We start from the raw sequence: 15,886 nt of genomic DNA on the forward strand, positions 1-15,886 counted from the left end.
TCCGCTTTCCGTTTTCGTCTTTATTGACTCTTTAGTTGTGCTCTGCGTCACAAGGAGCGAGTGGCCATTCGCTTTCCCGCCAAAATAACCTGACATCTTACGTCGACTTACATGAATTGTGTGTACGGACGGGTATTGTATTGTATTGTATTGCGGGCGTACGCTACGTCAGAGCCAAATTTTCCTGCTTTCATAGGTTACCAATAATTTATCTTAGCAATGCGGCTCCGCCACCTCGCGCGCTTCGCTCGCGCGGGAGCTCCGCTATTAGGATTCACAAAGCTAGTCAAATAATGACGTCACCTCTCAACTATTCTGTTTCCAGGCAGCTATTCTATTCCTAAAGAATTTGAGCGAAGTCTCCTTTACGGAAAATAGAATTAAGTGAAGAATACTGTCGGGACGGCCGTGACTTTTCAGATGGTTCTGCACTGACATACCTTTATTTTATAAGAAATACAATTCATCAAAAATTAGAACATGGCTGATGTTTTCTACGGGAGGGGGGAAGGGGTTATAAATTTGATTCAGAGAAGAGTTGCTGATTTAAGTAGTGATAACTACCTGTTCAAAACAATGGGTATAATAACTAGGATCTTTGAACTGTAAAACCGCCTAAAGAGTGTTTCTACAACAAAATCGCTATCGTAAATCTACACTTGAAGTTGGAAAAATCTTGCACAAAAAACAAAGAATAAAAACGGACTGGAATTAACAACCCGAGGCAGTATAAAAAATATTATATTTTAAAAATTGTGTGTCATAGTCAAGCTGTTAATGTATGTGAATATTTAATTTTAATTTTATATTTTTAAAATCCCAGTGGCTCATTTGTTTATCGAAGGTGATCTTTGTCGCTGGCGGAAGCGCTCAAGGATAAAAGTAGACTTTTTTGGTAATGTTCTATTTTAGTTGTGTTATAACGCTTGTAATTCCTAAAACCGCATCTAAGCTTAATCTTTATAACAACAAGAGGCGATACTATATTCGTTCTACACTAGTCGTTTACTGGGGCAATGTTTTAGCGAAATGTTTGGTGCTTTGGACTACCTTACTAGCTTGAGTTTGACTTATAAATTGTCCTTTATTGCGTTTGAGTACCATTCTGAATAATACAATGTATATTTATCTGGACTCAGACAGGAAAAATCATAACTTTGCGATGGTAGCATTGAGACTAAGAGGTGTATAAGCTTTTGAATTTTGAGAGATGTTATTTTCATGTTGAAGGCAGGAATACGATAAAAAAAGCTATAAATGGGATAACTGTTAGTGTAAATTTATGTTTCGTTTAGGTTTCGGGTTGATCAAATGTATGCATTGCTAGGTATCTTTTCTTCATGTTTGCTTTCCGCACCTTGGAGTGCTTCTTTATGTCGCTCGTATTAACATTTTAACGACGTTTTTTTTTAATGTGTGCCTTGAAAAGAAAATTACTTCTTTATCTCACTTCTGGTGAATATAATGTCAGGAGGTTAGGTTCGTGCTTTCCCACCATTTGCTTAATATGTTGGCCTAGCTCGTAGGGTGTCATAGCTTGATGCCAATATTAAGAAGTATTATAACTTTTTATTTAAATTAATTTAACTTTAACAGTTTAAAAGGGAGCTTAAGAGCACAAAGTGTTATCATATTATTTTTATAATTTACAGCATTAAGTATTCTCGACTTTCTTTTGGGATATTGCCGCCCCCAATCAGTGGTCTGTCAAGTTTGTTTTAGCTTGATAGCTTATGCATGTGTTGAGTTTGTCTTCAAACAGTAATAAATGCAAATTGCTTTTACTTGTTTAAATAGCTTGGCCGGGAAGCTAGCCGCGGTGATGACTGCTGAAACAACTCTATATGGGTTATTTCTCTCTTGATGAACTTCTGCAGCTGTATTATCGTTGGTCATGCCACTCGCTTCGAATGATTTGTATGGCGTCCCAAAACTGGACTTATCTAATCCTCAAGCTCAAGTTCTGTTTCCTTGCGGATATTACACTTACGCATTTGGAAACACACCGGCCATTGAATTAACAGAGCACTTCGGGACTTCAAAAACGGACGGCAATTTGAATTTTTTATTACTTGGCTCAGGAGATGTCCGAAATCTTCTGTTTACTGTTTCAGAATTATCGCAACGTAGCCAAGACGCTATTCCAGAGAACTTGTCTTTTCACCTCAACGACCATGACGCATCGGTGCTCGCTCGAAATGTTATCATTTTGGAAATTGTGTTGACAATCGATCCAGACTGTGAAAGGGATGTGGACTTTTTGTGGAACGTTTGGTACAACCTTATAATTCCATTTGAACATTTTAAGCGACTTCAAGAGATCATGGATAGTCTTATGTCACGAGCGTACGCGAAAAGTTATTTACAGTTTGGTTCAAGGGATGTGTTTACACAGAGTCTGAATATATGGACAGATTGGTTGGACATGAATGTTAATCTTCAAGACGTTCTTCTACAGCGACAGAAATTGATCCTGTTTGGGCTTAACCTATCAGATCCTGACGATATGGACGAAGAAGAAGACTGTGTTAATTTTATCAGTGCGGTAACGTCCCTTACTAACACAGTTGTTAAACAACTATTAACACCGTTTGACGAGCAAAAGCTTGGTCGAAAATGTTTTCATAAATCAGGCCCGATATATCAAGAAATCTACTCATATTTTTTAAGTGGCAGCACATGGCAACATAACACTGATCCAGTCAGAGTCAATCCCACCCTTATTCGTCCATTTGAGCGCAAATGGAAGGTGCATTATGGGAGTTGTCCGTTTTCTGGTTACATTCCTATCGACGGGTCAGTAATTCACTGTCTACTAGTTTTGAAAATGACATGTAAACACAATGAGTGTTTTAAAGCTCAGAAAGAATGATTTCTGAGCATCGCTAGCTTTGGTAACATTGCTAAGGTTGGGTTGAATTCCGGCTACGTTCGAGAAAACAGACGATTTTGGTTTTGTGGTTTTGTCACAGAATGAGAATGACCGTTTATGATATATGCCCCTCCAAGTCGCATTTCCTTCACATGTTAGACATGCATGTATATGCTTAATCCTTTTAATTCCAGTATCAACCAACGACGACCTGATATTATCGTCATTAACTTCACTCTGTTTGATATATTTGTAAAACTAAAGCTTTGATAAACTGTAATCCACTTGTCATTAAATAACATTTAAGTATTCACTGTCATAGCATGAGCATTACAATTCAGTGTCAGAGACTACGACGTAAAAACCTTTCAAAACTTTCGATGCTATAAAACCAGTGCTATTTCATTTTGACAATGTTTTAATACGACTAATGTTACTCCTGCTCCCCCAGAATATATTTTACTATAAACAGACAACCTGCACCCAACAAGTGATCAGTAATACTCTACTATCACGTGTTATTTTTTTCACTGTCAGGAACCTACTTGGAAACTGCAAGAGTGCTACTAAAGCATGCAAGGAAAGGCTGAGGAAATTGGTTGAGAATTTTCAAAACTTTGACCGATCTAAATGTGCAGGAACTCACTCAATTAAGGTGCATAAATTTAATTTTCCCAAAAGCTCCGTATCAGTGTTACTTTTAGTTTATTTGAGTTTAACCAATCAGAAGACAGCAAAGCAAAGATACCAAGAAAGTTTGATCAACACATTGAGGTAAAAAAAAACGTGGCTGTACTATTTTGGCGAATGCATGGTTACCAATCACGCGGATAGTCACAGGACACCTAAACACAGGGTTTCCAAACACATGATACACACAGAGTACCCAAGACAGTGACAATTACGCAGAGAACCCAACATAATGATGCACATACATGAGGAAAACGGGACTGCCAAACCAATGACGCATACTCAGGGGGGTAGAAGTAGGAATTCACGTGGCGATGCACAGGACCACGGTCCACACATTTAGTATGCCATTTATATGATAATCATGATATATAACAATTATTTTCTCCCATTTTTAGGTAACATTTTGGAACGGAGATGCCTTGGACTTATGCAATAGCGGATTGTCAGAAGATATGTTATTTGATGCTATTGACACAAGTAACCTCAGCGACCACATTGGCTTGTTAAACATTCTTGTGTGTTGTGCAAAAAGACTGAAAGAGTAAGTCGATTGACCACTCCAGAAAATACCAGAACATACCATAATGCTCTTTGTTTGTCACCCCAAAATTTTGCGTAAACATTGTTTCCAGTTTCTCTTGGGGCCATTTTAACTCCTAAGAGAAACTGAAGACAATGCTTATGCAAAATTTTGGGGTGACAAACAAAGAGCATTATGGTATGTTATGGTATTTCTGGAGTGGTCAGTAGGCCATATCCGACTTTTCTCATGCCTCTGTTTCAAAGCGAGGCGAAGACCTAAGCTATTGATATGAAAATGATTTGTCATTCCCAAGCATATAAAACTCATTTTCACAAGAAAAGTTTTGCGCTCGGTCTCGTTTTGAAAGTGAGAGTTTTTAGAACTCGGTAATGGCCTATTCCTTCTCCCAGTTCTAAAAGACAATGCACATGCAGGGTGAGTACATATACCGTGACTGGCAGCCAAAAGTGGGATATTCACGGTACACACCAGAAAGCACAAATAATAGTTTATCCCATGTCACTCATTATGACGACGTAAAATGAGGTAAAGTCAAAGAATGCCACTTTCAAAATGATCAAATTTTCACGGTGCCAATTGTGTTCATTCCTTTCAAGGCCAGGTCAGTCCCAGCTGATGACGTCGACAATGTTATGGCGGGCATCTGGTTTGTGTAGTCTTCAAGAGTATTTACACTACAGTCTTGGTATGGCGCAAACTCTCTATCCCACAGTACTTGGAGTCAAGTTGGCTGAAGACCTAAACCTTGGAAAGAGGTTTGTACTCGTAATTGTCAAACAACATAGTTTGGTAGGAAAATGTAAATACGTATTCTTCCCGTGTATCCAAGAATCGTTTTAACGTCAACATTCCGAATCGGATTATAACCTGAACACATGCGCCTCTCTGGTTGATGTCGAATTTATGCACAACATTGGCATCGGAAGTCTTACTCTCGGATTTTAGAAAACCTCTGTAAAAGTAAACCGTTTATCGTGAAACGTATGTTTTGCGGGGTAAGCTAAGAAGGAAGCATTAGAGAATTGATTGAGAACTGATTTACATTCAGTGCACTAAGTACAGTCCAATCAATCGGTTTATTCCAAGGCCATACTTCTAATTAAAAGAAAAATGTTTTTTGGCCCAAGTGTTTATCATGCAACTGATGACCTCATAGGTGGTAAATTGTTTTTGGTTTCAAAAGAAGAGCGAGACTTTTAGGACCTTTTATCTCTTTCAGCGACATCCTTGCCCTTAAGGAGGAGCAAAGAGTAGTGGATAGGTTAGTCTGGGTAAGAGCTGAGCCAGAAAGAACACCCATTTCTCTTGGTAAGTTCCCTTTTTTCTTCAATCCATGAGAGTTTCGTCCGCCTGCTACAACAACTTCCTTTTACAGCTACTGCGAGAAATGAAATATGTTGCTATTTGATGTTGAAAGTTTATTTTCGTTTTTAGACCGTTCCCCAGACATTCTGGACGCCCTGAAGAACATGGCATCTCGTTGCTTTAGACTGCCTTCACCCAGAGAACGATGCCTGCAGCTAAGCGGTGTGACTCTTTCATCACCCTTAACATTTTTCGTAGCATTTTTGCAATCAATGGAAACTCTTAAAGAATCTGGTGAGTTAAAGGGATTGCCATGACAGTTAGTGACTATCATTTATGTGGACCGTGTAACGCCTAGCTTTTATATACTTTATTTTGAGTTAAAAACGTTCACTTTTGGTAAAACTGTAACTTTATTGTAAAGCATCGGGCCAGGAAAGGATTAACTGACCTATATCTGCTCGGTCTATGGATAAGACCACGAAATAGACATAGCAACATTCTCCTGCGAAAGTTATCTGAACTAATTTTCATCCTTTTTGTCGATTTTCTTTTTAAGCTGAGCATGTTTTGTCACATGTAGAAGAGTCATTGCCAGCAGTAAGACTCTTTAAAAAGCGAGCTTGTTCCAAGCTCTGCAGTCTCTCATGGAATGCTCTCAAGTGCTTGTCAGGATTATTAAAAGGTATTAATGGCTAAAACACGAAAAAGAATGTTTGATCACGTTGTTCAAAACGCCTACAAATGAACTGCAAAACAAGGCACTTTTTATCATTACAATTAATTTAGATGCCACTATATACGCATCCTCGGAGACCCAGGGGCAGATAGTGGGGGCGAGGGAAAGTTTAAACTGGCGGAAAAATAAGGTACGAAGAAAAGTAAAGAGCGGCCAGAAGACACAAGTTTTCTGACACCAATCAGAAGCCAGAAAGGCGGCGACCGTTTGGAACTGGTCTGGTAAGACATTGTCCCCAGGGGCTCTTCTCGCCGTTCTTTACTTTTCTTCGTGCCTTATTTTAGACTTTCCCTCGCCCCCACTATCTGCCCCTGGGTCTCCGAGGATGCTATATACGCTTTTATGCATGTCTTTCTAAAGTATTCACATTAGGGTGGGGGTAGCGTTTGACGCCGAGATCGAAAATAGTTCATTCAATGCATGTTTGACAAAGGTATCCTCTTTTAACCGTGTCCGATTTATAAGAAATGACTGGGTTTTTTTTCTGAAACAAACAGGTACCGTTTTAAAAGTGGAAGTGCAAGTCAGGTTTCCTACCATTGAGCTGTCACGCAATACACCTGTAATGCAAGCAGTCGTATTTGAAGATCCCAGTGATTCGAGATTTCTCAGCGTGTGGCCAGTTTCTCAGGTAAAGAAAAAGTGTACGAAGACATTCGAACAGTTTACACCATCCTTCCCAAATAACACAAATTTGTCTCATACAACTGAGGTTAAGAGGACATTGGTTGGTCTTTGGAGACTGTTGGAACTACACTCTTTTTTTAAAGATTTTAGACCCTTTTGGGTGGTTCCGTGTATGGAGTTCGGCGGTTCTGGAAAAGACGTTTTGTTAGTTCGGGAGCCTTTTGAAATGAGTTTTGGTTTGGTGTTAGTGGTATTCCCGGATGAACATGAGTTATTTTCTTACCTGTTCAAGAAAAAGTCTTTTCTTATAAATTCCATATGACTAAAGCGTGTTTCTTTTTCTTTCTTTTTCAGTTGGAGCAAAGAACATTCCACAGACCAGTTCACCTTTTTTACAACAACGTGCGTTACGACCCTGACAAAGAAACGGCAAGCCTCTTGGTGTTTGAGACCGATTGGGAAACTCTTGACCCTGAGTCGGTTCTGATCTTAATCAGCTCCACTATTTCTTGCATCTCAAATGCAGTGAAATTAAAACATAGTTGCAAAGCCATGGAGAACAATGTATGCTGCTTTACCAACAAAGGTTTGAACACGGACAGCGGAAAAAGGGACGTTAAAGAAACAATTCTTCCCCAAAAACGCAAATCGCGACTTGCAAGAAATATTTCTTGTGTCAGTGTAAGTTGTATGAGTGACACAAGCAGAAGAGGTCTTCAAAACTATGACAGCTGTTACCGGCTAGATATTCTTTGTAGCCAAGATCTGGTTATTCATAATTCTGGGCATATGCATAGTAGTGAAGATTGTTTGGTGTCACTGGACAAGAAGCCTGTGCATTTGTTTAAATCGGGAGTCGATTCCTCATCTTTCCAACTAAATGACGACTTTGTACTTGAAAATAAGCTTGTTAATGACGTCAGTCTTCATAATAGAGGATACGCCAACGATGAAGGACAAAGACGTGAGAAAGCAAAGACGGAAAGAATGGATGATATTGGACTTAGTGATGTACTGTCTGTAGTTATGTCCCAAGCTACAAAGACTGACCATCTCCAGGTACATATCAGTCAGAAGCATGAGGTGGATATTTATTTTCTCATCATTCTTACACTTTCAAGCAGACACCTTACCCGAAATAGAAACGTATCAAGGGTGGATATTTCTCGGCAAAGTTTAAAGCGTCTTTGGGTGGCGCTTGTCAAAAATGTACGCATACCTTGAACCTGGACATGTAACTACATACAGGGAAGTGGGATAAGTCTATTTCGTATATCATCATCTTCCAAATGGGCACTGCTCTTGCTTGCTATGATGTTTTCACGCTTGAGAAAAAAGCCCCTTCTTCATATGGGCTGCTTATCGCCAGTCTGACTACTGCATTTTCTTTAGCAAGACATTTCGGATGTTGCTCTCAATGTCTTTGACGTTTCCTTTTAATTGCAGCTGCTGGCCTTAGAGGAACATTCCATGTGTTATAACGCAGACATAAAGATTATAACAACAGCTAACACGGTCTGCCTCTCAGGGTGTCCCAGAGTGGAATATCACCCCATAGAAATGCCTACTGCTGTGGAAATTTCGTTTGATAGCAAAAGGTACTAAACCCCTTAAAAAGTACAGCACGTTTATGTTAAACCAGTATCCTATCCATCGATATTGAAGTGCTTTGTCCTTCCTGAATTGTGTCTTTGAAACAGCATTTTTGGTTATCTCAATACATGTAATTCGTCCTTCTTGAATTGTGCCTGCAAAACAGCAGTTGGTTGTAGCATCAATCCTTGTACGCCTATTTTCTAGAAAACCACTGACGCTGTACTTTTCTTCTCCGGTGGACGACAAATCTTCCAAAGTCCAATTACTAGCCGAGAAGCACCGCCTAAGATGTCACTTTCCTAAGAGTGAACTCGGTGTACAGGGACGAGCTTGCATCAAAAGACCAAAAACGATTGACCTTGCTAGTCTTTCAACGTGGAATGGAACGAAAGATTTAAAGTAAGTCAATCATAACGCATAGTCCAAACGAAAGTCATCGCAACTTTCATTTCAATACTGTCTTCATGTTTAATAGAAATGCAGACGCGTAAAGCGCCCTTTAGCTTTTTCCAACGCATACTAAAATCACATCGAAGAATCCATGCCAAAAACTAAATGAGTAAAGAAGAAGCCCAATCATCATCACCACTTACCTTTGCTTCGTTTTTGAGTCCTCTGATGGTATTCGCCCAAACAGATAATAAGGACTCACACCCCGCTTTTTTAATTCTAAAAGAACAAGATAGTTCTCTATCTAGAACCCCTTGAAACATTATTTCTAGGCCTGTTTTTTACCAAACCTATGGGATACCCGTTTTAATTGATCCAATGTGGTCTCTGACTCTAAAAGACCTTCTTTTCTATCTTGAACTTCCTTAGACATTATTTTTAATTCAAAAAGGTTTATAAATAGAGACAAATTTCAAGGAATAATTTAATGGACCAATTCCTTTGAAAAATCCAATATGTTGACTATGAAAAATTGATTTCTTTTCAGTCTAGTTAAAATCTCTTTTCTAACAAGATTTTCCTTAACTATTATTTCTGGGCCTAGGCAAGAATCCTTGCCAAAACACTGTATTTACACAAAAAGCTCAAATCATAACCACCTTTTTACCTTTGTTTTGTAAGTCTTTTGATGATCCTCACTCAACAAGAAGATGATGAGGGTTCACCACCTGAAGAAAAGAGAGACTTCCAAGAACTACAAAATGCTCTGCGCTGTATCATTGTATCATTTCTACAGTATCCTCAGGTAAAATCAAAAATGTTATGAGAAATTAAGTTGAACGGGTACATGTAATGAAAGAAATTGTCTTCAGATCAATGACGCATGAATGGCCTAATGAAATAAACGTTTCTGTCAAAACTAAGGTATGGTTATAGTACTGGGTGGAGTGCAATTCAGAGAGTAATCAGGCGAGTTATTTATAGTCGGCCGAGCGAAACGAGCTTGATTACCCTGAAGTCCAATTAGCAATTATTGATTTTGTCAATAATAAAGTGTGAGAATCTCAGCTTACAGATTCTAAAGAAAAAACGTGGTTTATGACTGTTCTCAACTATTTTAAATACATTTTTGAAAATGAAAAATAAAATGTGTCAGTCTGAAGGTCGAAAACTTGCCCAGTACGTAATTGTCTAGCAATAGTGATGCTCAATTTTCATTGGCTCTTCAACTGATCGATTTGACCTATCAGATTACAAGCAGCCAATCGGACGGGTCAAATTGGACAGTTAACGGCTGCTTAGAACCAATCAGGTTCGAGACTTTTGTTATTGACGCAATAAGATATTGATTCATCTCCTTTTTTCGGCTACTTTCACTATGTCGCTTTTTTAATTTTCCAGAAAAAAAGATGTTTTACCATTCACGTGCCAAGCGACACAGACGCAACCACGCCCAGCCTCACTTTGGTCGTACATGACGTATTCTCTCATAACTACGTTCCACTGGTCAAAGTTTTGTTTTGTGATCATAGTGTGATCAGCTTTCCTTTAGAGGACGCGCGAAATTCACTGAGTGCTGCTAAATACAAAGAGGTTTTGTTGGAAGTAATGGCAAACAAAGAGGAAAATCCCATGATACATATGACCAGTAAGGTAAAATTTAAAAAAATATATAGTCGAAAAAGGTTAATGCTTGCAGTACTTCTTAAATTAACTTTTCAAAAGTATTCAGATATTCTACGGAAATCCAGTACTCGATTTAACCCTAATAATGGCAAGATTCGATAACAGTCGACAAGGTGTTTATGTCTGGGTTGTATGATAGCGACATCGCACATTCTCAAAGATTTAATCTTCAACGGGTAAATAAACGCATTAAAGATTATAGGTACAGGGAGAAGGAGTGGAGTGTAGGGGGAGGAGATTTGGGCAAAAAGAGAGTAGTGTCGGATGCAAAACTGCTTTCCTTTTCAAATCAAATTAGGGTGGAGATCGAAGTGGTATCATCCCCTTTTTGAAGAGACAACAAGATGACTTGCTTTTCCATTGACGCCCATGTTCTTAACTAGTTGATATTTTGCAGGGACAAATGCTTTTGAAGACGCTACTGTATACCAATGCAAAGAGAGTAAGGCAAACTGAAAGACTCGCACCCGTGTGGACCACGTCGCTGCTGCAACTGAGATTTTAATTATGATCCAAGAGGAGACAATTTTGCTGTGCCGCTTTAGAAAACAGAAGCCAGAACTCAGATGTGGAGTTACACCATCTAGTTGTGAGATTAAGAGATCGAAAAAACGCTTACTATGGCCAAGAAAAAGAGACAGTGCTTATTTTTTTTATTAGGTTCTATTTTAATCTGTTTAATCTAATTCTGTTTAGGGTTGCAGGCAGCCATATTTATGACAGAAATAGTGTTATATCTATTTATAATTATATTGTAAAGTTAAAAAATATTTTGTACAGAATTTTTAAAAAAGTACATGTTTAATTTATAGTCTAGAAAGCGCTCTTTCATATCTAAACAATCAATAAACTATATCTCTATCTTTGTTTCCCGAAAAACAATCTAAGGAATAAAATATATTTCTCGACGTATTTCTTTTTTCAAAACCAAACAATTTAAAAATTTCTAATTTTTGACCAAAATCGTGGACCCACCCCTTTGGAAAAATTCAATTTTTTTACCTTTTTAAAAAAGCATTTTCATAGTCTACAAAGCCTTTCTTTCCATCTAGAATATCAATTAAAATATATTTGTACGCTTAGTTTTTGGACAAACAATGGCAAAATTTGGAATTTTTGACCAAAACCGTTCAAATTCAATTTTTTTTACGTTTTTCAAAAAGGATTTTTATACTCTACAAAGCCTTTCTTTCCATCTAGAATATCAATAAAATATATTTCTAGGCAATACTGGCCAGGACAATGTGTTTAACGATATTCTAAAACGAAAAAACGCCTTTCTAGGCTATAAAAACAAGAACTTTAAAAAGTCCAAAAAATTGCGATTTTTCCAAACGGGATAACCCATGGTTTTGGTCCAAAAATGGCCATTTTTTCATCTTTTTTTTTCTTTAGACAATATAGGCCAAGAAAATGCTTTTTAAGATATTTTAGAACGAAAAAACGCCTTTATAGGCTATAAAAACTAAAAGTTCAAAATATCGAAAACTTCAGATTTTTCCAAAGGGGTTAACCCATGGTTTTGGTCAAAAAATGGCCATTTTTCCATCTTTTTTTTTAGGCAATATAGGCCAAGAAAATGTGTTTTACGATATTCTAGACCGAAAAAACGCCTTTCTACCCTATAAAAACAACAAGTTCAAAAAGTCAAAAAATTGAGATTTTTCCAAAGGGGTTAACCCATGGTTTTGGTCCAAAAATGGTCATTTTTACATCTTTTTTTTTTAAGCAATATAGGCCAAGAAAATGTGTTTTACGATATTCTAGAACGAAAAAACGCCTGTCTAGCATATAAAAACAACAAGTTCATAAAATCGAAAAATTGAGATTTTTCCAAAGGGGTTAACCCATGGTTTTGGCCAAAAATGGCCATTTTTCCAACTTTTTTTTTTAGGCAATATACGCCAAGAAAATGTGTTTTACGATATTCTAAAACGAAAGAACGCCTTTGTAGGCTATAAAAACAAGAAGTTCAAAAAGTCGAAAAATTGAGATTTTTGCAAAGGGGTTAACCCATGGTTTTGGTCAAAAAATGGCCATTTTCCAATCTTTTTTTTTTAGGCAATATAGGCCAAAAAAATGTGTTTTACGATATTCTAGAACGTAAAAACGCCCTTCTAGCCTATAAAAACAAGAAGTTCAAAACGTCGAAAAATTCAGATTTTTCCAAAGGGGTTAACCCATGGTTTTGGTCCAAAAATGGCCATTTTTTCATGTTTTTTTTTTCTAGGCAATATACGCCAAGAAAATGTTTTTTACGATATTCTAGACTAAAAAACGCCTGTCTATCCTATAAAAACAAGAACTTCAAACCGTCGAAAAATTGAAATTTTTCCAAAGGGGTTAACCCATGGTTTTGGTCAAAAAATGGGCATTTTTCAATCTTTTTTTTTTAGGCAATATAGGCCAAGAACATGTGTTTTATGATATTCTAGAACGAAAAAACGCCTTTCTAGGCTATAAAAACAACAAGTTCAAAAAGTCGAAAAATTGAGATTTTTCCAAAGGGGTTAACCCATGGTTTGGTCGAAAAAAGGCCATTTTTCAATCTTTTTTTTTGAAGGCAATATAGGCCAAGAAAATGTTTTTTACGATGTTCTAGAATGAAAAAACGCCTGTCTATCCTATAAAAACAAGAAGTTCAAAAAGTCGAAAAATTGAGATTTTTCCAAAGGGGTTAACCCATGGTTTTGGTCAAAAAATGGCAATTTTGCCATGTTTTTTTTTGGCAATATACGCCAAGAAAATGTGTTTTACGATACTCTAGAACTAGAAAACGCCTTTCTAGCCTATAAAAACAAAAAATTCAAAAAGCCAAAAAATTGAGATTTTTCCAAAGGGGTTAACCCATGGTTCTGGTCCAAAAATGGCCATTTTTCAATCTTTTTTTTTCAGGCAATATAGGCCAAGAAAGTGTTTTTTACGATATTCTAGAACGAAAAAACGCTTTTCTAGCCTATAAAAACAACAAGCTAAAAAAGTCGATAAAATATTTTTTTTTTTTCAAAGGGGTTAACCCATGGTTCTGTTCCAAAAATGGCCATTTTTCAATCTTTTTTTTTTAGGGAATATAGGCCAAGAAAATGTTTTTTACGATATTCTAGAACGAAAAAACGCCTTTCTAGCCTATGAAAACAAGAAGTTCAAAAAGTCGAAAAATTGAGATTTTTCCAAAGGGGTTAACCCATGGTTTTGCTCCAAAAATGGTCATTTTTCCATCTTTTTTGTTTAAGCAATATAGGCCAAGAAAATCTGTTTTACGATATTCTAGAACGAAAAAACGTCTGTCTAGCCTATAAAAACAAGAAGTTTAAAAACTTTAAAAACTGAGATTTTTTCAAAGGGGTTAACCCATGGTTTTTGTAAAAAATGGCCATTTTTCCATCTTTTTTTTTTGGAAATATAGGTCAGAAAATGTGTTTTACGATATTTTAGAACGAAAAAACGCCTTTGTAGGCCATAAAAATAAGAAGTTCAGGAAAATGTGTTTTAGTATATTCTAGAACGAAAAAACGCTTTTTTAGCCTGTAAAAACAAGAAGTTCAAAAAGTCGAAAAATTGAGATTTTTCCAAAGGGGATAACCCATGATTTTGGTCAAAAAATGGCCATTTTTCCATGTTTTTTTTATAAGAAATATAGCCCAAGAAAATGTGTTTTACGATATTCTAGAACGAAAAAACGCGTTTCTACCCTATAAAAACATGAAGTTCAAATATTCCAAAAACTGAGATTTTTCCAAAGGGGTTAACCCATGGTTTTGGTCCAAAAATGGCCATTTTTCAATCTTTTTTTTTTTTAGGCAATATAGGCCAAGACAATGGTTTTTACGATATTCTAGAACGAAAAAACGCCTGTCTAGCGTATAAAAACAAATAGTTGAAAAGTCGAAAAATTGAGCTTTTTCCAAAGGGGTTAACCCATGGTTTTGGTCAAAAAATGGCCATTTTCCCATCTTTTTTTGTTTTCACGCAATATAGACCAAGAAAATGTGTTTTACGATATTCTAGAATGAAAAAACGCCTTTCTAGGCTATAAAAACAAGAAGTTCAAAAAGTCGAAAAATTGAGATTTTTTCCAAAGGGGTTAACCCATGGTTTTGGTCAAAAAATGGCTATTTTTCCATGTTTTTTTTATAGGAAATATAGGTCAAGAAAATGTTTTTTATGATATTCTAGAACGAGAAAACGCCTTTCTAGCCTATAAAAAAAAAAATTTAAAAAGTCCAAAAATTGAGATTTTTCCAAAGGGGTTAACCCATGGTTTTGGTTAAAAAATGGTCATTTTTCCATGTTTTTTTTAATAGGAAATATAGGCCAAGAAAATGTTTTTTATGATATTCTAGAACGAAAAAACTCTTTTGTAGCCTATAGAAGTAAGAAGTTTAAAAAGTCGAGAAATTGAGATTTTTCCAAAGGGGATAACCCATAATTTTGGTCAAAAAATGGCCATTTTTCCATGTTTTTTTTATAAGAAATATAGGCCAAGAAAATGTGTTTTACGATACTCTAGAACGGAAAAACGCGTTTCTACCCTATAAAAACAAGAAGTTCAAATATTCGAAAAACTGACATTTTTCCAAAGGGGTTAACCCATGGTTTTGGTCCAAAAATGGCCATTTTTCAATATTTTTTTTGTTAGGCAATATAGGCCAAGAAAATGTTTTTTACGATATTCTAGACTAAAAAACGCCTGTCTCTCCTATAAAAACAAGAAGTTCAAACCGTCGAAAAATTGAAATTTTTCCCAAGGGGTTAACCCATGGTTTTGGTCAAAAAATGGGCATTTTTCCATCATTTTTTTTAGGCAATATAGGCCAAGAAAATGTGTTTTATGATATTCTAGAACGAAAAAACGCCTTTCTAGGCTATAAAAACAACAAGTTCAAAAAGTCGAAAAGTTGAGATTTTTCCAAAGGGCTTAATCCACGCTTTGGTCGAAATATGGCCATTTTTCAATCTTTTTTTTTTGAAGGCAATATAGGCCAAGAAAAGGTTTTTTACGATATTCTAGAATGAAAAAACGCCTGTCTATCCTATAAAAACAAGAAGTTCAAAAAGTCGAAAAATTGAGATTTTTCCAAAGGGGTTAACCCATGGTTTTGGTCAAAAAATGGCAATTTTTCCATGTTTTTTTTTGGCAATATAGGCCAAGAAAATGTGTTTTACGATATTCTAGAACTAGAAAACGCCTTTCTATCCTATAAAAACAAAAAATTCAAAAAGCCAAGAAATTGAGATTTTTCCAAAGGGGTTAACCCATGGTTTTGGTTAAAAAATGGCCATTTTTCCACGTTTTCTTTTATAGGAAATATAGGCCAAAAAAATGTTTTTCACGATATTCTAGAACGAGAAAAGTGCCTTTCTACCCTATAAATACAAGAAGTTCAGAAAGTCCAAAACTTGAAATTTTTCCAAAGGGGTTAACCCATGGTTT

At 36.4% G+C, this 15,886-nt stretch overlaps 1 protein-coding gene across 1 annotated transcript in view; it reads left to right on the forward strand.

Annotated features, from left to right (window-relative positions):
- LOC140921383 (uncharacterized) overlaps positions 1 to 11,590 on the forward strand; it is a 31,525-nt gene extending 19,935 nt beyond the window's left edge. Inside the window, exons 2-15 of the mRNA XM_073371383.1 lie at positions 1,798 to 2,796; positions 3,410 to 3,527; positions 3,961 to 4,106; positions 4,706 to 4,864; positions 5,329 to 5,417; positions 5,544 to 5,708; positions 5,974 to 6,099; positions 6,651 to 6,784; positions 7,135 to 7,839; positions 8,227 to 8,378; positions 8,581 to 8,775; positions 9,448 to 9,571; positions 10,168 to 10,419; positions 10,850 to 11,590. Coding sequence (XP_073227484.1) covers positions 1,895 to 2,796; positions 3,410 to 3,527; positions 3,961 to 4,106; positions 4,706 to 4,864; positions 5,329 to 5,417; positions 5,544 to 5,708; positions 5,974 to 6,099; positions 6,651 to 6,784; positions 7,135 to 7,839; positions 8,227 to 8,378; positions 8,581 to 8,775; positions 9,448 to 9,571; positions 10,168 to 10,419; positions 10,850 to 10,957 — 3,375 coding nt within the window. The 5' untranslated portion in view covers positions 1,798 to 1,894 and the 3' untranslated portion in view covers positions 10,958 to 11,590. The remainder of the gene's footprint in view (positions 1 to 1,797; positions 2,797 to 3,409; positions 3,528 to 3,960; positions 4,107 to 4,705; positions 4,865 to 5,328; positions 5,418 to 5,543; positions 5,709 to 5,973; positions 6,100 to 6,650; positions 6,785 to 7,134; positions 7,840 to 8,226; positions 8,379 to 8,580; positions 8,776 to 9,447; positions 9,572 to 10,167; positions 10,420 to 10,849) is intronic.
- Positions 11,591 to 15,886: the final 4,296 nt, after the last annotated feature.

Source organism: Porites lutea, chromosome 12, assembly GCF_958299795.1.
Source record: "Porites lutea chromosome 12, jaPorLute2.1, whole genome shotgun sequence".
Taxonomy (NCBI): Eukaryota; Metazoa; Cnidaria; class Anthozoa; order Scleractinia; family Poritidae; genus Porites; species Porites lutea.